This window comes from Callospermophilus lateralis, chromosome 6 (assembly GCF_048772815.1).
Source record: "Callospermophilus lateralis isolate mCalLat2 chromosome 6, mCalLat2.hap1, whole genome shotgun sequence".
Taxonomy (NCBI): domain Eukaryota; kingdom Metazoa; phylum Chordata; class Mammalia; order Rodentia; family Sciuridae; genus Callospermophilus; species Callospermophilus lateralis.
Window position 1 is genome coordinate 40,442,046 of NC_135310.1, and position 23,049 is coordinate 40,465,094.

Here is a 23,049-nt window from a genome sequence, read left to right on the forward strand (position 1 = left end):
CCAAACAGTGTAAACAATCTAAAAATCCTACAAAACCAATCTTTATTGTTTAGGTGCGTGTGTGTGTGCTGTTGTTTTGGTAAAAATTAACAGCAAAGACAGGGTTTATCAAAATTCAGGATAGTGGTTACCTCTGGGGAGATGGATAGAGGACTCAAAAAGTTCTAAATGTATTAGCAAATTCTTTTTCTCAAGTGACCTAAAGTGCAATGCCCAAGCAGCAGCCAATAAAGCCAGAAAAGATGGGATGCTCCTCAGAAGAGCCTAAGAAAACCAGGTGAGGAAATTAGTGGGTGGAGGAAGGAGGAGGAGAAGGACGCAAGGACAGAGGGAGGGGGAAAGGGGCGGGGCGGGGCGGAGGGGGCGGAGCCTCAGGTGGCGGCTCCCGGCTCCACCCGCGGGATAGGCGCCACATGGCTTCGGCCTCCACGGGCCTCGGGGCCCGGTCCTTGCTGCAGTTCTTGCGGCTGGTGGGGCAGCTCAAGGTGAGCGAGCGAGGGGCTGATTGTTTAGACCGGGCAGCGGCAGCCACGTTGGCGGGCCGGTGGGGCCTCGGGGCTCCTAGCCGGGCCCGCGGCCTGCCCGGTCCTCCGCCCTCTCTGCCGCGTGGAATTCGGGCTGGGAAATACCCTCCCGAGGCGACCCGCGTCGTGGACGGTAGTTGAAGAGAGGTGGCTCAGCCGGCCGCGGGGCCTGTCCGGTCCCGGCCGAGTCCGATCCTCGGCGTCCTGGTAGCGAGGGCACCAGGCAGCCGTTCCCGAGGCTCTGCGGCCCTCGCCTGCCGGGTCTGCACCGAGTACACGGGCCCACGTGTGCGGGATGCTCCTGAGCAGCCGCAGGGCAGGAACGGAATCCAGCGGCCAAGCAGAGGTCAAGTGGAGCGCTTGAACTCTCACACAGTGACTTCAATAACAAGACACCCTCCCCCAGAGGATTTTTATATAATACACACTGGAATTTCATCATGTGCGTCCTGCCCTAGCTCCCTCCTATTACAGTTAGTGATTTTGCAGAAGAATTTCCCCAAGTTCAAAGCAGATCATCTTCTTGCCACTGACTACTGTTTATAAAATGATTTAGAAATGTGGAATTCTGAGGCGGAAAGGCAGTCTTACAGGATCACATCATGGTTTTCTTTTTTGTTTTGTTTTGTTTTTCCTTTTATTAAAAAGGAAGAGTCCTGACTGGTAGGATGATCAAGCAATTAGAAATGGTTTTCTCCCTTTGGCTTCAGAATTTGGAAGTCCTTCACATGTTCAAATTCAGAGACTCCATTCCAGTGATCTCCACTTGTGTAGGATGCTTTTGTTTGAAAGGAAAAAGCTATAACTCTTGTAGTTAAGAAAAAAACGTAATTTTGTTTTTATGACTAAAAGATTTGTATACATTTCACAATTATGCTTCATTAACAGAGTAAGTTGACTTTTGGACTTTGGTATACTTTCGAATTACGTTTTACTATCCCCCATCCACCAAACTCTCTAGTTTGATTTCAGATGTTGATCATTTTGTTTGGTTTCATAAAGCATTTTCTTATAATAGGTTCTGAAATAATGGCCTTTATGTGCTCTTCCCTGGACATCTTTTAAGCATAGCAGATAGTAAGAGGACTTGTTTTGTTTTTAACTTTTTCTATTTCATACTTATCAGAGAGTCCCACGGACTGGCTGGGTATACAGAAATGTCAAAAATCCAGAGAGCGTATCAGATCACATGTATCGGATGGCAGTTATGGCTATGGTGACCAAAGATGACCATCTTAATAAAGACCGGTAAGCTAATCTGAACTTAGATGGTTGTAAGAGTCTGAGACTAAGGCCTCTGTCACATTCTTGTAGGTTGGTTTATATGTCAAGCAAAACTATTTGAGGCCAACCAGATTTTAGGATGTGGGAAGGAAAACTCTTGGAGATGATTGCTTCAGTTGTAAAGTGAAGTCTGGGCTTTTTGTGGGCAAGTTATAGAACCAGCAACTGGCCTTGGTCTCAGAGGAAGCATAAACATAATATTAGGGCTTTGAAGGTGAGAATGTTATGTCTAAAATTATCAGCTGTATTAGTATACTATTTGTCCCTTTTATGAATAGTAGAACCCATTTGTGAGGTGGCTTTGTAGTTGGATGTTCAAAATGCTTTTGGAGCATAGAGCAGAAGTTAATTAACATATAAAATGGTAAATAAATCTCAAATAAATTTCAGAAGCGAAAATCAGCTTCTAAAAAAAAGTATGGAGGAAAATAAAGTTATTGTCAAAATTAGGCAAGCATTCTAACAGTAGGGGAGATCCCCTGTTCATGGTTGATCTTAATGGAAGAAGCAGCAGGAATTGGATTCTAAGGATTGATAAAGATAGAGAAGTAGTAGTGGCACAATCCACAGAGAGAAGGGGATAGAAACCAAAGTCTGGAGGCAGGGAAGGTAAAGAAATATCTTGGAAAGGAAAAGAATATCAATTTGATTTCAGTGATGGATTCCTTAGGAAGTCTGGGGAGTCCTGTTACTCAGTACATAGGAACAGAGGAGATTTTTGGCAAATAGTACAAGATGGAAGTGAAGTCAAAACAGATGAATTTAGGAGTAAAAGTTTTGAACTAGATTCAGAAGGAGATGAGGCAGGGAAGCCTAAGAGAAGGCTATTAAGTTTGGTACTGCCTGTGTAACAGTGGGAGTGCTAAACAGAGTCATCTGGGCATTTGTGTCATTGCTTGCCTTTGTTATTTTGATGATGATTATCACAAATCATTAATTAATAATCATAGCCACTTGCTGAATTATCAAAATGTTCCAGGAAAGTTTTTTATCAAATTTAATTTTTACACCAACTTTATGAAGTACTGTTATCCCATTTTTACAGATGATAAATGAAAGGTGACAGAATTGGGTATTTAAATAATTTGGCAAAGATTTCATGTGGGTTGTTTGCTGAATTCAAACCCAGATCTGTTCAGCTTTACCCATGACCCTATAAATGGCTTCATTTTGTAATCTAACTAGAACATTGGGGAAAATGATTGTTTGTAAATTTTGTATAAGTAAGTAAATGCTAATCAGATTATCTCATGGCTTTGTAATCTGAAATTACAAACCTGTTAAAGAGAGATTTAGAAACCAGTCATTAAAAAAAATCATGCAAAGAGTTTCTCCTATACTCTTCTATATTATGTTGAATATTATACTAGCAGTTTTGTTTCAGAACTGTTGTAGGCTGATGGAATATAATTACTTTAGAAAATACTGCATTAAAATCTGTGGGGGTAGAGAAAAATGTATTATGTAACTTAAAAATAGCATAGAAAAGAAAACTTATAGTGAATATAATTCTGTATAATTTTCACCATTTCTTGCCTGGTCAGATGTATACGTCTAGCCCTGGTTCACGATATGGCAGAATGCATCGTTGGGGACATAGCACCAGCAGATAACATCCCCAAAGAAGAAAAACATAGGCGAGAAGAGGTCAGTATTGATTATTGATTCTTCAAAAGACCACTGGAAAAACCCATTGCCGGAGCATAGCTAAGTTCAATAGAGCTATTGCAGTAAAGGAGAACACCACCTAGATAGTCTCATTGGTATCTCAGGAAGGAGAGTTTAGGTGTAGATATGTTTAGTTTTAGAACCTGGACTGGAGAATGTTAAAATGGGACTTACAAGATAATAGGCCATTAGCTGGGATTGCAAAGGGTGTAGGACTTAATTTTTGGATCAGTGGGAGGCAGGGCCTTGGGAGAGTCACGGATTAAGCTATTGGAGCTTACTTTCTTAGGTGGTTTACACAAGAATAGGAATCTATGCTTGTTCTATAGCTTGTTTAACACAAGGATAGGCAGTCATTAAAATGTAGACATCGATAATATGACTTTCATTAGAGCAATAGAAATGGTTGGAATTTAAGTTAATTTGTGGAAATTTTTCATGCTAGTTAAGCTCTTTGGAGAGAAAATCTAGATCAAAAGTATAATTATTATTTAGCAAATTTGAATTTTGTCCTCTAATTCAGTGATTGGAAGTTTAAAAAAAAAAAGTAAAGGAAAACTTGTAATATAAAAAAACAGTAACATCAATAAAATGTAAAATCAATGTTGATGTGAGCCCTAAATTCAGAGCCCAGGGCGAAAGAGGAAGATATTTTGGAACCAGGGCTGGAAAATTAAGGATGACTTTTAAAATGCTGAATGAATAGTTTCTAAGTCACAGATTGTTGCAAACTACTTTATGGTAGACCTTTAAATTGTCCTAAATTACTGAGTAAGGGAGCTTTTATTGAGATCTGAGATGGTTTAAGAAGACTGGTGGCTCCTTTTTTTTTTTTTTTTTTTCCTCCTTTGCCGTACTGGAGATTGAACCTAGGGCCTTAAGCATGCTAGGCACGTGCTTAACCACTGACCTATATCACTAGCTCTCTAGTAGGCATAAATAGCTTTTTCCAGAGGTGTGGGAGACTAGAGTGCAGTAGCCATTAGGGTTTTTACCCTTCTAGAGGCAAGAAAATCCACAAAGAAGTAGAGTCCTAATTTCAGAGTTGCAACCCACCCTAAATTTTGAAAACAAAGAATAGTATAAGAAATGCCTTCCTGTTCCTGCCAAAATATAGGTCTATAAGATAGCCTAAACCATCATGACAGAAAGGGAAGAATGTAAGGAAATGTTTCTCTATAGAAGTCTACTGTCATGAATTGAGAATTCTTGTTGTGTTGGCAGAATTGATACAAAAAGAAAGCCATTTGCTCAAGAGTCTTGAGTTGCAGAAAGGAACTGGCACTTGAAACAGAGGGTGGTGAGTGTAATAATATCAAAGAAAAAGATGGGGGAAACTCAATTATGCAGCTTGTTTGGGTAAATCTGGATATGTAGAGGGAAATCATACTGAAGTACTAGAAGGTTCTCAAAGACCTTTGAAGTGAGGAGAAGGCATGGAGAAATATGACAAAGAAGAAAAGGAAAAGACAAATTGTCTCTTTAAAGGTACACAAGGAATTGCTCCACAGAGGAGTTAAGTCAGAACCTTCTGGAGAAGAACCCCAGTCAGTGTGAAAGATCTCCACCTACCACTGACCTAACAGAGGTCGAGTCCTGGCCGGTCTTACCCCATGGAGTACCTGAATAATCAGGGTGCTGCTGTTATTTCCAGATGCTGTCTCTTGGCCTCATAAAACCTCTTAGCCATTGCCTGCTCTTGCTGATTCACGGTGGAATAATGTCCCAGGTGGAAGGGACAGGGAAACAGCTTAAGAACAGCAAGTTCTTGGGCCAGAAACCAAGGGCTTGGAGAGCACTCATATTTCTTCATCTCTTCCTGCTTTTGGTCAAGATTTGGGAACAGAAAGAAAGATGAGAGAGGCAAACAATTTTTTATGGAGATGGTATTTATGAATAGGATTCAGATGTCTAAGTCATGCATTAAGATAATTAAATGAGGATTTCTTGGCTTGAGGTGGAACATGCATAAAGAGAACCAGGAAGCCTCATTTGCCCAGAGGCTAGCTCACCATATCCACAAGGCTTCAAACTGAAGTAGGAGGGAGGAAAAATACTAGATAAACTGGAAGGCTGATTGTTACAGAGGACGTGGTATTAAGATGAAAGGGAAAGATGAGGGCATTGAAGAGAAAATCCAGGAATGGGGCCAAAAGCAATACTTATAGTCTGGCCCCTTTCCTAAATACAATAACATAAACTTTACATTATAACCTGAGCTAGTGTGTGTTTCCTGACAGGATCATTGAGATTAGGGAGATGACCTTTAAAATGGAATTTAGCAATGGCAGGTTATATTCCTTTACAAAGTGAAAAGCTTATTAAAATGGAAGGCAGAGTCATGGTACATATATATCTGCAAGGGTTAAAGTGGCTAGAAACTTGGGAGGAAAAGGAGAAGGGTGGAACATTATTATAGGATTGAACATGCAGGATGGAAGAAATGAAAAATATAGTGAACTTTGACAGATGGCTTGTATGTACCAGGTTCAGAGCACTTTACATATGATAATTCAGTCCTTACAACAATTCTCTTAGGAAAGGACCATTATTACACATGAGAAACCTGAAGAACAAAGAGGTTAGGGACTTGCTCAGGGTTCCAAAGCTAATAAACAAGAAGCCAGATTTCACATGCAGTTTGCACCTAGCTACCACATTGTTTGATCTCCCCAGTATGTGAATGACAGATGATGCTTCTTGGATACTCGTCACAAACCTGTCACAAGACATTTGCTGACAGTTCCACTCAGCTCAGAACTTCAGGCAAATTCTTGACATGTTCTGCTATTGGAGGAAGCTAGGGAAATTGTCACTAGACTGATGTCCGAACGACACAGTGAGAGTACAGAAATGAGGGTATAGGGCCCCAGACCAGGAAGCAGAAGGTGGTCATATTCACCCATGATTGCTAGACTCAAGTGAAGTTGATTTCCAAGGATTTATTTTAGAAAACAGTGATGATTCTGTTGCATCTGCCATTAAACCCTAGGACTATTTTGCAGTTCTAATTGTTTAATAATAAGTGATATCAGTGAGCTTAGATTCAGAAAATCTACTCAGTTTCAGGAAGAGCATCAACATGCTTGTTATCTGTTTTAAAGAATGTGGTGATTTTAGTTAACAGAAAGCTGATTAATCAGTCAGTATTGGAATGTGATCACTGAAAAGCCAATTCAGTCTTAGGTTACATTTATAGGAATATAGTATCTAGCATGAGGAAGGTGATATAGTTTCATCTCTTCCACCTTGGTCAGTTAAGACATAAATCATGTTCACTACTGGGTGTATCACCTTAAAGGGAATAAAGTAGTCCCTTGTTAAAGCAGGATTGTAATGTTTGGATTCTAAAAGTTTAGAATAAAAGTTTAAACAAAAGGAATGGGCAAACTTTTATTCTGGAAAGTGTGGAAAAAAGCAATCTATTTATAAAGACATTTGTTTTGTGAAAATGTAAAGTACTTTCTTAAGCATTTTGCTGAGATTATAAGAAAGAAGCCAGGAAGAATGTAAGTATAAAGTACACTAAATTTTATGCCACTAAGGGTAGTCTGGAGCACAGCTCTGTGATTGAACAGCATGCTGCTGTTAACTTTAAGAGCTGATTGTTGACATTGGTAAACGTGATTTACTCTGTAAGCAAATGTATTTGATAAATTTTTTCCTCCCAGTAAGTAATAAATACACACATAAATATTCATTTTTGTTTTCATTTATGATCTTTATGTTTTGCAAAAATGGTTCTTATAACCATACTATTTTCAAGGAGACTAGCTTCCTGGTTAGAAGAACTGAAGTGAAAGTAAAAGGTATGTATTGAGATAATGAAGGAATTTAAAGCCATTTGAGAGTAAGTTTATCCCAAAATGTGATATTTTAGAAGGATACTGGAAAAATTTTAGGGAAGAGACTGGAATAAGGTTAACTCTTGAGACTTTGTAAAGATTATAAATGAGTGTAGGGCCTCATGCTGCACAGGCCAGGCCAAATCCTTTTCCCAGCCCCTATTTCATTATCTTTGGGCTTTGTGTATGCACACGTGTGCACACATGCATACACATACACACACACGCACACACACACACACACACACACACACAGAGTGAAAAATCATTGTTTTGTTTTTGTTTGTTTCTCTTTCAACCTCACCCAGGTCCTTATAACTCTCAGGGATGGAAGGGTTTTACTATGGACCTCTGGTGGTGACAGGTACTGGAGGAACCACTACTGAGGACATAACACCCTCCACTCTTATTCTCTTACCTCAGCTTTCTTTGGGTTTTGACTAACTCTCAGACTTCTAGTGAGGGAAGTGGCTTCCCTCTATCAGCTTCTGTTAGATAAAATGTGGAGAAGGACCCAGAGTGGCCTGGTTTAAGTTATGAGGCCATCCCTTTGCTTACTTACTTTGGCCACAGAGAGCCTGACCTAGCTCGTCACTCCCCCACCCACCATTTGACACTATGCTTGTGGATGAGTGAGGATAGCAGGAAGGATGGGGTTAAGCCTGGTGGAAGGACTACAAAGACTGTTGTTAGCTTGACATAGGAAAGTGCTTTTGACAGTGCTGCCTAAAACCCATGTGGGAGTCTCTTGAGAGGCTGAGTTCTGACTACTGAGCATGTTTGTGGAGAGAGGACAGAAGTGTTCCACTTGCAACTTGTGAGTCAGTGAATCTATGAAGGTCTATACTGTGACTTCCTTCATATTAATAACAGTAATTGCCCTGTGTAGTATTTTAAATTTCCAATAAAATCATATTAATAATAGAAAATAATATAATGCTACACAAAAATGTTGATACCAATGTAGGTCAATTTATTCTACTGCCCCTATGGGAGTTATCTGTAATAATCTGAGCCTGCAACTCATGTATAGTTGTTAAGCAGTAACATAAATAGTTGTTAACTTAGACAAATGTGAACATAATGAAAATAATAGTTTGATATTTCAGGAAGCTATGCAACAGATAACCCAGCTCCTACCAGAGGATCTCAGAAAGGAGCTCTATGAACTTTGGGAAGTAAGTATACAATAGGTAACTTTTTATTTATTGCAACTGAATTTATATGGTTCATCGATGTTTTAGTTGGCTTAGATTGCCTTAACAAGCTGTCTCAAATGTTGGTCTGTTTTTCACCTCCAAGTGGCTGCAGGAATCTCTTGGGGCTGATAGTCCGCAGTCCTTATTTATCTCACCACCACAGTGATTGGGATGGATTTTGACTCATAGATCCTGGATTTCTTGCTGATTTGCTTATATCCATCTATCCATTTCTGGTCTCTGAAAAGAGCATGGCTTTTGGAGATAGTTCAGAAATGGGATTGAATTCACCTTACCACTTAGTTGTAAGTCCTTGGGCACGTTCCTCTTATTGAATCTGTGGCGGTCATAAAGCCTTGAAGGGTCATTAGGGCTGAGTGAAGTAAAGGTGAAAGTCCACTGTGCTGCCTGGCACTGAACGGGGCTCATTCAGCATGGGGGGTTCTCTCCCTATGCTTGGTCCCTTCCCAGTGCTGCCAATAGACAAGGGAGGTGAGACTGGAAGGAAAGGACAGGGAGGATAGAAAGGGGAAGTAAGTTGTTTTATCTCATTGCTTCCATTCCTAATGTTGCAAATCCTTTGTGAGGGAAAACAGACTCCTCTATGGTACCCTTTCTCACCTCATTCTGCCTACACTGGCATAGCCTTGCTAGAGCTCTTAGACTCACTTTTTTTTTTATCTCCCTGCCCCCCCCCCCTTTTTTTGGTACTAGGAATTGAACACGGGGGCACTTCACTGAGCCATATTCCCAGCCCTTTTTATGTGTTTGAGACAGAGACTTACAAAGTTCCTTAGGGGCTTGCTAAGCTGCTGAGGCTGGCCTTGAGTTTGTGATCCTCCTGCCTCAGTCTCCAGAGCCACAGCTAGACTCACTCTTATTCCTGTGCGCAGGTAGTCCTGCCTTCCACTCTCACTTCTCACATTTCCTTCAAAGTGCTCACCTTCAGAGCCTGGTCTTCCACCTTCTGTTTCTACATACCCAGACCCCCACCCTGCCTTGCCTTTCTCCTGAACATCAAAGCTGGCAGTGGTCCCTTTCTTATGCCCTCACATGCTGGGTTGGTTCTTCCCTTGGGAGTGAGATGGGACATGAATGGGGTTGAAACCCTGAACAGACTTTTCCTCCTAGAATGTCATGTTTTACAACATCAGATTCTGTAGTGCACTGTTATTTCTGTGGTTTGTTTCATTACGGGATGAAATAGCCCTTTTAAGACAGTGGGTAGGGTGCAGAAATCAGTGCCTTCTAGTCAAAGAGTTACTTGACTTTTGTTTACATGTTTCTTTTCTAGGAAGTGAGAGTCAGATAGGCCTACCTACCTGCCCATATCCACAATTATGAAATTCAAAAAGTTCAGAGAACCAGTTTTTAAAAACTTGACCTCATTTGAACTCATTTATCAGCAAAATCATCTCTGAATCAACATTAGGCTATTTGGAGTTATTCATCCTCTTCCTTGTGATAGTTATATTTAGATGGAGAAATATTCATCTGTTTGGTAGCCAAGTACTACCCTAAAGCCCACTAAAGTTATTCAGTAATATACATTATATGTGCCATATTATTTTTTTAAAATAAGAAAATTTGAAATCTGAAACCAATCTGGTGCCAGGGTTTAAAATGAGAGATATAGGCTTTTAACATCTGCCTTGTTGAACAGTAATGAGAATTAAATCTGGTGAAGTATGCATGGTATCTAGCCTGGAGCCTGGTGTAGGTGGTATCTGTTATAGTATAATAGAATTTATTTAGGAAAAGGTATCTCTTGTTTGCAAGCATGTACTTTCAAGTAGTTTTTGGAACACTCTTTCTAAGATGCGGAGTAAAGAAGTGGAGTAGGTTGCATCTCATATATAAAGAGAAAATAATGGCACCTGAGTTTATGGAACTAATCCGTGTATGGTCTTTTAAGGAAGAAACATTCAGAATTTGAAAACCTTTTATAATAATTTGTCCCTTTGTGACTCCTAATTATTGTGAATATAGAGGTAATGTCTATAAAATTATTTTCTTAACTGTGAGCAACTAGCTAAAATTTTTACTGCAAAATTTATTTGAATTTAAACAGTATTCCAAGTAGTATACTACAACAGTTACTAAGAAAGACTCTGGAGATGATTAAATATAAACCATAGAATTAAAATCCTTGATAACCCCCCAATAGGTAACACTTTTGCTATCTTGTGCCATTCTTGGTTGATAAGCAAAGCTTGTTGAAGAACTTTTCTCCAGACACACTAGGGAAGGATGCTTCCTCTCCTCTTTCCAGCTTCTTGTGGTTGCAGTCCTTGGCAGTCCTTGGCCTATAGAAGCATTGTTCCAACCCCTTCCCTTTAGTCATGTGGTGTTCGATGTTAGTGTCTGTGCCCAGAGTTGTCTCTATTGTATTAACACCCATCCTAATCCAGTATGAATACCTTATAATTCAATTACTTCTGCAGAGACTATTTCCAAATAAGTCATAGTTACAGGTCACATGTAAGATTCAGGTGGATATGAACTTTTTAGTATAGTACAGGGACCTATAATAATTTATGTATGTTATAATTCATATCCAGTGTTAGTTTATGAGCTTCAATATGAGACTTCTGGGGTTCATATACCGGCTTCATATATTAGCTTTGTGGCCCTAAGCAACTTATTTAATTTCTTCATTTATAAAATGGCAATGATAATATACCTATGTTATATATTTGGGGGAATTAAAGTAATTAATATGTGTAAAGCAATTGGAATACTGCCTGGCATGTAGTAAGCTCTATTTTTCCTTATACGTATATTCTATTTTTCTCTGCCTCTAGTACTTATATTATGATTTTGGTTTAAGAAAATATGGTCAGTCTGTACCCATGAGAATTAGAATAATACTGGCTACATATTAAATACTAGTTGATTCATATTTGAAGTGTTGATCGCCATAGCTATTCACTACTCTAAATACCTATCAGCCCGAGGGGCATGTCTGTTTAAAGCAATTAGACAGCCTTGATTATAATTTTTCTTTCATCTTGGAAGAGTAAAATAGGATTTCAGTAAACCAAGAGGAAAGAGTTCTTTTTTTTTTTTTTTTTTCCTGAACGTATTTTAGAAAGGTGACTACCTTACCTCCTGCATTTCACTTTAAAGAAATTCCTTGTGGGCTGTATTTGTGGCTCAGTGGCAGAGCGCTTGCCTCACACATATGAGGCACTGGGATCGATCCTCAGCATCACATAAAAACAAATAAATAAAATAAAGGTATTAAAAAAAAAAGAAATACTTTTAAGACCCCAGTATGAACACAATCCTGATTGTGTAGTACACAGAGGATGCTGGAATTGGACTTTCATTTTTTTCACACTTATTTGCTTTGTTCTTCTTTACACATGTGTTATCTCAGAATAGTAGTTATATACCATCATCATCATTTCTGATACAAAAAAGAAACAGTTTGCCTCTGCTATCTCCATTTTTCCCTTTTATAATCATTGTATTGTGTCTGTGTTTTCAGAACATCTAACCATTGCATGCTATAGCTTCTCCTTTTCATTCTTAGTTCTGTAAGTAACTATATCATTGAAGTTCAACACCAGTTCTTATTTCAGTTTCTTAACAGTTCTGATTGAGACTTATTCTCTAGTAGATTCTTCAGGAAGGGCTTACAGGAAGTATGTTCTCTAAATTCTTGCATTTTGTACTCTTTGTACAAACACTCCTTTCTAATTTCAGTTTCTTTGGATATAAAGTCCTTTGCTCCAGTTTCTTTCCTTGAATATCTTAAGTATGTTTCTCTCATGGTTTTCTTGACATAAAACATTGCTATTAAAGTCTAATCATAATTTTATTTTCCTTATATGCCAGATGCTCTTTTTTGGGTATCTGAAGAATTTTTTTTTCTTTTAGGTCTTGGTAATTTTATTACAGTGTTTTTTGTTTTGGTTTGGTTTTGGTTTTGGGGATTGTTTTGGGGTGCTGGGGATTGAACTTAGGGGCACTTGACCACTGAGCCACATACTCAGCCATATTTTATATTTTTTATTTAGAGACAGGGTCTCACTGAGTTGCTTAGCACCTTGCTTTTGCTGAGGCTGGCTTTGAACTAATGTTCCTCCTACCTCAGTCTCCTGAGGCACTGGACTTACAGGCATGCACTACTGCGCCCAGCTATTACAGTGTGTTTTTGTGTTGGTTTTTCTGGGTATATTTTTAACATATACTTTGAAATCTTTAAAAAATTTTTGATTGTAAGAAAACTTTTTTGAAATGTAATTTTTTTTCTTTGATTTTCTTCTGAGATTACTCTATGTCTACTCATTTATTAGTTTTTCTTTGCCTAGCTTTAATACTTGTCAGTTTCTCTGAAATCATTTGTTTATTTTTCTTCTCCTCCTCTGCCTCCTTCTTCTCCTTCTTCCTTTTGATTTTTGTTTGAGAACCGGATCTTGCTAAGTTACTCAGTCTGGCCTCAAACTTGGGATTTTTCTGCCTCAATTTTCCAAGTAGCTGAGATGATAGGTTTATGCTACCATGCTCAGCTTTTTTCCTTTTCTTTTAATTTTGTATTTTTTACTTTTCAACTTATACTCCTTTCTAATTTCTGTTTCTCTTAAGGCACTGTTTGTCATGTTAATTAGCATTGTACTTTTTATTGATTAACTTTCATTTCTAAGATTACCTTTTATCTGATTCTTTTGTTCTTTTTTATGTTTTGCATCATTTCCTCCTTTTTTTTTTTAGCTCCTTTTGAAATTTTTGTGGTAAAATTGATCTCTTATTTTGAATATCTGTCTGATGTAAATTGTCTGTGGAGATGTTGTTTTGTTCCTTACTTTCTTTATCTTATGATAAACAAGTAGAGGATCTAACCACTGTGCTTTCTGTTGCTTGTTTTGATGGAAAACTAGTTTTCCTGAACTTTTGGAAGGAAACTTGATTCAGAATGACTTTTTTTTTTTTTTTTTTTAGTTTGTTAATTTTTGTTTCTTTTTAATTGACAAAAATTTTATATATTTGTGTACATATGATGTTTTGAAATATGTATGCATTGTGAATTATAGGATGGCTAAATTTATCTAATAAATAGATACAATACCTGTTTGGGTTTTTATGGTTAAAATAGGGAGAACCATCAAAATTATAATGGGATTGTTTGCTCCTAGTAAGGAGCTACTGTAGAAGAACATGAAGGATGGAGGAATATTATTAATCAGCTGTTTCCTAGAATTACTTACCTGTCTAATCTTCATCACCATTTTTTGTGGTGAGAACAGATTGCCTTCTTAAATTCACAAAACTTCCTCTTCAGCTTTTTTTTTTTTAAATGAAGTGTTAGAAAAAACATGTTAACTTGTTTTTAGAAATTTCTTGATCTTTTTTTTTTTTTTTTTTGGCTTTTTGGACTAGGGATAGAAACCACTGAAATCCCCAGCCCTTTTAAAATTTTATTTTGAGACAAGGTCTTGCTAAGTTGCCCAGGCTGGCCTTGATCCTCTTGCCTCAGCCTCCCAAGTAGTTGAGTTACCAACATGTACCACCACACTTGGCTTAATTTTATTTCCCTTCTTCATTTTATTTATTTATTTATTTATTTTTTAAAGAGAGAGTGAGAGAGGGAGAGAGAGAGAGAGAATTTTTAATATTTATTTTTTAGTATTCGGCGGACACAACATCTTTGTTTGTATGTGGTGTTGAGGATCGAACCCGGGCCGCACGCATGCCAGGCGAGCGCGCTACCGCTTGAGCCACATCCCCAGCCCCTCCCTTCTTCATTTTAATCTGATTCTTTTCTTCATCTCTAGAATCCTTATCCCATTCTGTCTTGATTCTGTTCCAGAAATTTCTTCTCACAGGGCATCTGTCCTGGAAGGGCACCCAGGAGGTCAGACTGGAGTGTGCAGTAGGTTGCACTTTGCCTGTGTTCATCCAATAGTAGAGTGGACAAGGTCTCCTCCAGTGTGGACTGCTCTCCTGAAAATTTGAGAATTCTAGCAAACACCTGTCTGTCACCTTATGAGTGACTGAGTTACACTCCCCAGCTGGGTGCTGAGGCGCTCAGTCACAGAAATGGGTGTGTCTTGCTACAGCCCCATGGGTGAAGCTATGCTCACATGTTCCTTTGTAATATAACCCCTTGCCCTGTTTAGGATAGAATCTTCCGTGGAAGTGCCTTGTGTGTGTCCCCTCCTCTTACTGTGCCCTTGGGTGTGGCCTACCCAGGTATCAGTCAACCTGCTGACAGTGAACATCATGAAGATAGACTCAGCCCCCTGAAACCTGACCCCTTGCCTCATTTGAATAGCTTCTCCTCAATAAAAGGGGTCATCGTGTGCTCTTGCTGTCTCTTTCTGTGGACCCTTAAGGTCAGAGGAGCCGTCACAGCAACCCCAAAGAAAAAGGTATTTGTGTCTCTTGTGTAGTTATTTCATGCAGCCCAGTTAGCCCAGTTTAACTAGAGTGACCCCTGAGCCTTTTAGAAACCCGGCACCTGTTGGCTATTTTGAAATTCTGTTTTCTGTCCATCAGGCATCCTCTTTTTCCTTGGTGCTTCTTCTTGACAGGTGGGAAGGGCTTCTGCAGGGCTTATAGCTGGAGATGTTTTGTCTCATTTGTGTAGAATTTGAAATGCATGGGAATGTCACATCCTTTATTATTTATTTATTTGTTTGTTTGTTCATTTGTTTATTTTTGCAAAAAATATCCATGATATTTTGATTTTGCCATTATTTTGCTCTGTCAATTTTTGTCTGTTTCTTCTCCTTTGCTCCCTGTTTTACCATCTACCTAGTTACTCAGGCCCCAAACTAGGAAATCATTTTCAATTTTTCTTCCCATTTTCCTTCTTATTTTATTTTATTTCATCGTTATGATTTCTTAAATTCCCCCCACTGTCCTTGTCTTCACTGCCATGGTCTTAGAACAGACAGCATCTAGTTTAGTGCTACAAAGTCTCAGAACCTGATTTTTCTGCTTCTGGTCTAGCTTTTACCCAGACCTCATTCAGAGTGAGCTTTCTAAAATCAGATAGAAGGGGACCCTTCCTGCTTGAAACCATCTAGTGATGCCCAGGAGTTACAGGGCAAACTGTGGTGTCCACACCAGGCTTTTCAAGTGTGGGCTCTGGCCTCCATCTTCAGACTTTTCCTTCCTGTAACACTCAGTCCTGTCATTGGGAGCTACTTGAAGTCATTTTTCCAAATCCTTCACCCTTAGAGCTTTGTCTATACTCTTTTCTCTGTGCCCTGCCTCCTTTTGGGAAAATAAAATTGGAGAAGGCCCTTTACCATTGATTTTTTTGGGGGGGAAATTCAACAGTTTACCTTTAAAAGAAATCTGTAAGTTCACCAGAATTTGCTACAAAATATTGTATTTCCTAGTGATCTTGAGATATTTTCTAATTTCGATTTTCAATAGAAAATAAATGCTAGATTGCTTTGCTTGTAGTATTCCATTTCCTTTTGTTAAATCATAAACTTTATTTAATGTTGCTATATAATGTGAATGAACACTTAAATAAGATGTAATTATTTTTAAGAGCCTTTGAGATCAAGCAAAATGTATTGAGTTGCATATTTAAATGATTCCCCTGTATAATATTCAGCTTTATCAAATCCAAAGAGCTGCCTTTATAAAAAATAAGGTATCTAATAAAAACCAAGAAGCCTTTCAGTGATTTGTATTATGTCACTCTGCCAAGAAAGTATGACAGGCTTATTATCTGAACACATCTGGGTGGAATTACAAATGAGAAGTTTTCAGGGAAACCAGGTGGGAACACTTTGGTCTTAATAGAAGGATGATCCTGTATGGCATTCACAGGGACTTTTGTCTGTGTGGCATGTGTCCTGCTCAGAGACCTGCTAGAGCTCCTAGTTTCAGATCTGCCCTGGGGAGGGAGGGACTAGTGGGAAGAGGAAAGGTGGGAAAGCTGCCCCCCTCCCACCACCTTCACCCCTTGCCACCAACATAGGACCCACACTGGTGTGTGCAAAAATTCATAGATCTGACTATCTCCTCAAGAGTCAGAATCCAGGGAGACTTAAGTAATCTTACACTTAATGGGAAAAGTAAGGACAGAGATTCCCAGGTAAAGTGATAACCAAAAGCAAAGGGTGAAGCTAGCAATTTGTTTAAGAGAAAAAGGTAATCCTTATGAGGAGGGAAGTAAAAGGTTGAAAAGCACAAGATGAAGTGTCATCTTGAAGTTACAAATCTCTAAACTGCTCAGGTGTTCTTGCCAGACATGGTAGTATATGCCTGTAATCCCATCTACTTGGGAGGCAGGAGAATCACAAATTCAAGACCAGCCTAGGCAATGTATCAAGACCCTGTCACAAAATAAAAAGGGATGGGGATGTAGCTCCTTGGTAGAGTAGTTGCCTACCATGTGTGTGGCCCTAGGTTCAATCCCCAGTTTGGGGAGGATGAGGGTAAAATAATGACCTTGAAATGAAGGCAGGATAATGAACCGGAGAAAAGTGAGTGGATGAACAAGTGAGACTTCCAAGGCATCTGGTGGAATATGTGGAAGGAAGTGTGTGCATCCTTCTTGCATGGACTCTGGTGCTAAGCTGTGAATTAAATGAAGTATCTCTGAAGGGTTTGCAAACGGGTGAAATGTAGCCAAAGTGATTTGAGCTATGACTCTCACTACTGGTTCTATAACCAGAAGTTTCCTGAAATACCTACCTAACCTTGCTGCTTTGATTTTCCATTTCCTTAGGAGTATGAGACCCAAGCTAGTGCAGAAGCCAAATTTGTGAAGCAGCTGGACCAGTGTGAAATGATTCTTCAGGCTTTTGAATATGAGGACCTTGAAAACAAGCCTGGGAGGCTGCAAGACTTCTATGATTCCACAGCAGGTACTTGATGCTATTTTTTTATTTTTTGTTCTTAGGATTGAACTCAGGGGCACTTAACCACTGAGGCACATTCCTAGCCTTTGTTGTATTTTATTTAGAGACAGTGTCTCATTGAATTTCTTAGGCCTCACCAAGTTACTGAGGCTGGCTTAGAACTCGAGATCCTCCTGCCTCAGCCTCGCAAGTTCCTGGGATTACAGGCATGCACCACTGCACCTGGTCATAATGCTATTTTCAATAAGAATCTGTTTTAGTTTGGCTTATTCTAAGTGAAGTGACTAGCAGGGTGTTAATAAAACCCACTGTTGGGAGCATCTAAGAAGAATATAATGGGATTGATGGTAAGATGACATTGGTACTGAAACGCATCGTTGCCTTGGAGTCTGAGCATCGCATTCACATTCCACCTCTGCCCCATGCCCACTGTGTGCCTCTGGGTAGCCTCCTGACCTCTCAGAGCCTGTGGTCTCATTTGAAACAAAAGGGGATCATAATATCCTTTGTAAGTCCAAGGTTGATTTTTGAGATTCAAAGAAGATGATATGTTTGAAAGGGCCCTTTGATCTATATGTGCCATGTGAGATGGAGGTAGAAATCGAGATTTAAAACAGGAAAACCTCTATAGCTGCAGTCACCTCTATCATTATAGTACTTCATAGCACAGCCCTGGAGTCAAACTGCTTGGGTTTGAATCCTAGATATGCCATTTACAAGCTGTGTGACCACCAGTAAATTATTTAACCTCCCTGGGCCTTAGTTTCCTTATCTTTAAAATGGGGATAAGATATACTTTTATAGGATAAAGTAGGAATGTTTTAGGATATAGTAGGCTAGAGTAGTGCCTGGCAGTAAGTATTAGCAATCTTCATTTTGATTCTTTACAGAGTCAGGAGCTGAGAACACTGTATTAGTGATAGCTGTTTTTCTTATTGTTCCCTGGAAGAAAACTCTCTTTCCTGGGTACTCTTCAGGCTCTGCTCAACCTGCCTTTCTCCTGAGTGTCCTGCAAGGGATGACCTTTCTCTGACCTCTCAGGACCCCACATGGTCTCACCAAATAGAGAAAAGTACTAGCTCACAGTCTCTGCTCCGAATATATTTGCATTAGAATGAAGTTGATTCAGTTTTCCTTTTCTCTTTTTCCAGCTCCGCTTCCTCTGCTCTAGACAAGGCCCTCATTATTTCTTATTGGACTGTTGCTGTAGCCTCCTGACTTAACCTGCCAGCAGGCTTGCAAGTACACCCTGCATGTCTCCTGTCTTCTTTTGTAGATAGTTATTATCATGACTGTCTTTATTTATTTATTTAATGCAGTGCTGGAGCTTGAACCCAGGGCCTCATGCAGACCGGACAAATGCTCTATCACTGAGCTGCTTGACTTCTTTATTTTAAAAACTCATGTGGCTTTTCTTTTTCTAAAACATAAAATCCTGATACTTTTTGAGTGACCTAAAAAGACCTGCAGTCTAAGACCACCCATCTCTCTGGTCTCCTTTCCTAATCCACCCTGTCACAATTAAACATTTTCTTTTTGCTCAGTCTGCACTTGATCTAGAGCTTGCCAAGGTCTCATAGTCTACACACTGAGGTCCCTCTCTGGATCTCTCTCTTCATTAGTCAGCTCTCATACTGCAGCAGAATCCCTGAGACAATCAACTTATGAAAAGGAAAGATACATTCTGGCTTACAGTTTTGAAGGTTTTAGTCAATGACCAATTATTTTGGGCTTGTGGTGGCACATCATGACAGCAGCATATGGTGGACCAAAGCTGTTCACCTTGTGACCAGGACATGGTGGGGGTGGGGTGCAGAAGGAAAGGGTTTTGTTTATCAATTCCCTTTGAGGACATGCTCTCTATTACCTGAAACCAAGCTGAGGAGCAAGCCTTTTCGTGGGCCTTTGGGGGACATTACAGATCTTAACTGTAGTGCTCCCCAACACCCTGCTTGATCACCAACTGATAGAGAGCAAGCTGTTTGATGACCAAGACCAGTTTTGGTTTAACCTGTCTTTGATATGCGAGGTGCTCAAAAATATTACCATAAGTAGAGTTAATTTAAACTTAATAATTTAAGTTTATTCTATTTAATTTAGTAAGTTATTAAGTTAATAACAAACCAAATAGAATAATTGTATAAACCAAGGATCAGCAAACTGTGCTCTAAGAGCAAAATTAGGTCACTACCTATTTGTGTAAATAATGTTATATCAAAACACAGTCATACCTCTTCTTTACATATTGTCTCTGCTGCTTTTTATGTTATAACAGCAGAACTCAGTACTTATAACAGACTATATAGTCCACAAAGCCCAAAATATTTACTATTTGGCTTTTTATAGGTAAGGTTTTCTGATTCATGTTGAAGGCAAGGATTGGGTTTCAAGATAGCATATCTCACCATAATGTAACTAGAATATAGGTTATATTTATGTGATTCTTTACATTTTATATAATTATCTTCTATCATAGTATATTCACAGTGAAAAATAGAAAATGAAATATGAAGTACCAGTAGAACTAAAAATGTGTGAGTGGAAGAGTTGTCTAAATTTCACATTTTACTAAGAAAGAAACTTGAGTCCAGAAAGATGGTGAATGGCCTGTAGCTGACTTGAGATTAAGATTCACTGCACTTTTATTCTGGTTCTACTAAATAATTAGTAAATAAAAATAATATAACTGATTCAAGCAATAGCTTCTTACTTAAGAAAAGTTTACAATCAAAGATGTATGTAGAATTGACTACTATTGAAGAGGAGGTCAAGGTTTTAGTGTTGTTGTTTTTTTTAAATTCACTTCACAACTTTGTATTTTCTTTTTCTGTCTTTGCTTTCTGAATCCTTGCTCACTGAGGAGTAGTACAAAGGCTGTGGCTGATAGATGAATAAAAGAGGAGAGTGGGAGATGAGCCTCCAGAAGTGGCTCATGGAGGATTTATGGGCACTAGAGGACCTTGACTGTCCTGTCAGTGAGATGAGGAGCCCTGAGAGGATGTGGAGCCCAAGAATATTTTGATCTCATTTATGTGCATGTATGTTTGTGTGTTTTCTCAGAGCTGAGGATTAAACCCGGTGATAGTCTGCTCCCCTTAGCTACATCCCTAGCTTTTTTCTTTTGCTTTCTTTTTTTTAAAGACACAAACTTTCAATCCTCCTGTTTCAGCCTCCAGAGTAGTTGAAATTTCAGATGTGAGCCATCATGTCAAGGTTATTTAAATTTTATTTTATTTTTTAAATTTTTTAAAAAAATTTTTATTGTTGGTTGTTCAAAACATTACATAGTTCTTCACATATCATGTTTCACACTTTGATTCAAGTGGGTTATGAACTCCCATTTTACCCCGTATACAGATTGCAGAATCGCATCGGTTACACATCCACTGATTTATTTAAATTTTAAAAAGGCCACTTGGCTTGAGAGATGGAGGCAGGAGGATCTCCAAGCTTAAAGCCAGCCTCAGCAACTTAGAGAGATCCTGTCTCAAAATAAAAAATAAAAAGGATTGAAGATGTAGCTCAGTGCTTAAGCACCCCAGGGTTCAATCCCTGGTACAAAGAAAAAAAAAGCCACTTGTGCTGAAAGCAGGGATAGTATATCTGGGGACTACAGCCATATCCAAGTGAGAAATGATGGTGGTTTGGACCCGAATGATCGGGACAGAGTAAGAAATGGTCAGACCCTGGATGTGTTTTGAATATAGAGTTTACAGGATTTGTTGGATAATTGCATGTGGGGTGTTTGTGAGAGGAGTCCAAGGATTTTGACATGATCAGCTGAAAGAATGAAGTTGCCAATAGATGGAGAAAATGGAGGAAGAAAATAGGGATTCCAGAAGCTAAGGGAAGAAGGTGTTTTAAGAAGTAAAGAATGGCTATCAGATTTGGTGACATGGAGATAATTGGCGGTCTCAATAAGAACAGGTTTGAGCCCAACTGGAGTGAGTTCAAACACCACTGTGAGGAATGGAATGCAGGACTGACTGTAATCCATCCCTGACTGGGTAGAACTGATGAAAAATGGGGTTGTGAATTGGAGAGATGCATCATCCTTAGAGTTCATTCATTTATAAAACAGTATGTAAAAAGAGCACATTTATGTGCTGATGGCAGTAATCAAGGAAAGGGGTGAGGATGGCTTGGGTGGGATCTCCTGCACAGTGGGGAGGCTGGTCTTGAGAGCTGGGACAGTTCATCCTCACTAAATTATTGCTAGTGATGATTTCAAGATGTACGCGTAGGAAGAGGAGACTGAGGAAGAGACAGAGAGGACTTCCAGAGGAGAGAAAGTCATAAAAAGGAGAGAGGCTATTAGAAGGATAGTCTGCATGAGCACTGACATCACGAATTCTGATGGGTGACAATGAACCTCAAGTGGTAATTTTCTAGGCGTGAATAGAAGTGGCTTACAGTGCTTTCTGTAGATGACAGCGGCCATGAGCGGCAGTAGGTGGAGTAGCCAGGTAGTGTGACCTTGGCACAGTGGAGCTAAGTACACTGTGGAAGCAGTAACCAGGTGCACGGAGATGGTCCTCAGCCCTATGGTAAAAACCTTAAGAGAGAACAGGGCCAGTCAGGGGAAGCCACATCCCCAGGACCAGCCAAGAAAGGGAAGGGAGTTTTCAGAGAAGAGACTGAAAACGGATTAAATAGAGTTTAGTGTGGAATGAAGAGTAAACAACAGTAACCTACAGACAGAAAAAGAGAGTGAGAGAAGAGATGCTGGGTTTGAACATTCCCCCACGTTGAACACCATTGACCTATTATAGCTTGGGCTTGGTTGCTGCCCAGTGCAGAAATCTGGAGAGGGCTGAGCAGCAGAGATGACAGCACAGATAGCCAGTGCAGTATTTGTGTTCTTTTTCACATCCTGGGACAGCCTAGAACTCCTGATCATCCCACTCCTCTTTTATATATAGGTGCTGTGTCCCCCTTAATTACTTGCAGTTTTGGACAGATTGGGTTCAGCTCTCCAGTAGTCTCACACCTTCCTGGAGTTTCTGATAGAGATAAGGGTTTCTGGTGAAGTATCTTGTGGCTTTGCTTAATTGATGGCTCTCTGCCTGATTATCATTCTACTTGGTGGCACCTGAGTGACAGAATAAAGTGATCCCTTGTCCCCTTCCTAGGATCCAGAGTGTCCTTCTGCTAAGAAGAATGGGTCAGATCAAAGAATGGAGCCCCCTGAGCCCTGGGGTCAAAGTGGGGAAGTAGGTGCCTTCTGTTCTCAACAGCAGTTGTCTTTTTGCTTTGCAGGAAAATTCAGTCATCCTGAGATCGTCCAGCTTGTTTCTGAACTTGAGGCAGAACGAAATGCGAACATATCTGCGGCCTCCATGGAGCCATGCTCCTGAGCTCTGTTGCTGCACTCCTATAATATATATTTCATTTTTCTGTTTCATGGTATTGTGTTTTGCCATTTTTGGTCAAGTGGTTTCCCCCGATGTGAATCTATTTATTTTCAGTTGTCTAGACTTGAGAAAGAAATGTGATATGATTTGAACACTGAAAGAAGCCACAGAACAGGAAGTGGTCATGATAATGCCACAGATGAAAACTGGACAAGGCAGTACCTTTTCTAAGAATTAAATAAATAAATAAATAAATAAATAAATATTTAACATCTTAAACTTTGGAATATTTATTGGAGATCTTAAGTCATCTTATTCTGATTTAATAACCTTGACCCCTG

At 39.4% G+C, this 23,049-nt stretch overlaps 1 protein-coding gene across 2 annotated transcripts; it reads left to right on the forward strand.

The window, feature by feature from the left end:
- Nucleotides 1-374: 374 nt before the first annotated feature.
- Hddc2 (HD domain containing 2) lies at nucleotides 375-22,987 on the forward strand. 2 transcript variants are annotated; one of them, XM_076859769.2, is made up of 6 exons: nucleotides 375-485; nucleotides 1,651-1,772; nucleotides 3,353-3,455; nucleotides 8,431-8,499; nucleotides 17,222-17,360; nucleotides 22,614-22,987. In XM_076859769.2, the coding sequence occupies exons 1-6, from the start codon at nucleotides 414-416 to the stop codon at nucleotides 22,709-22,711; spliced, it is 603 nt and encodes a 200-aa protein (XP_076715884.1). In that variant the 5' UTR covers nucleotides 375-413; the 3' UTR covers nucleotides 22,712-22,987. The 2 variants fall into 2 exon arrangements, with proteins under 2 accessions (XP_076715884.1, XP_076715885.1); XM_076859770.2 differs by lacking the exon at nucleotides 375-485 and adding an exon at nucleotides 1,305-1,413.
- Nucleotides 22,988-23,049: the final 62 nt, after the last annotated feature.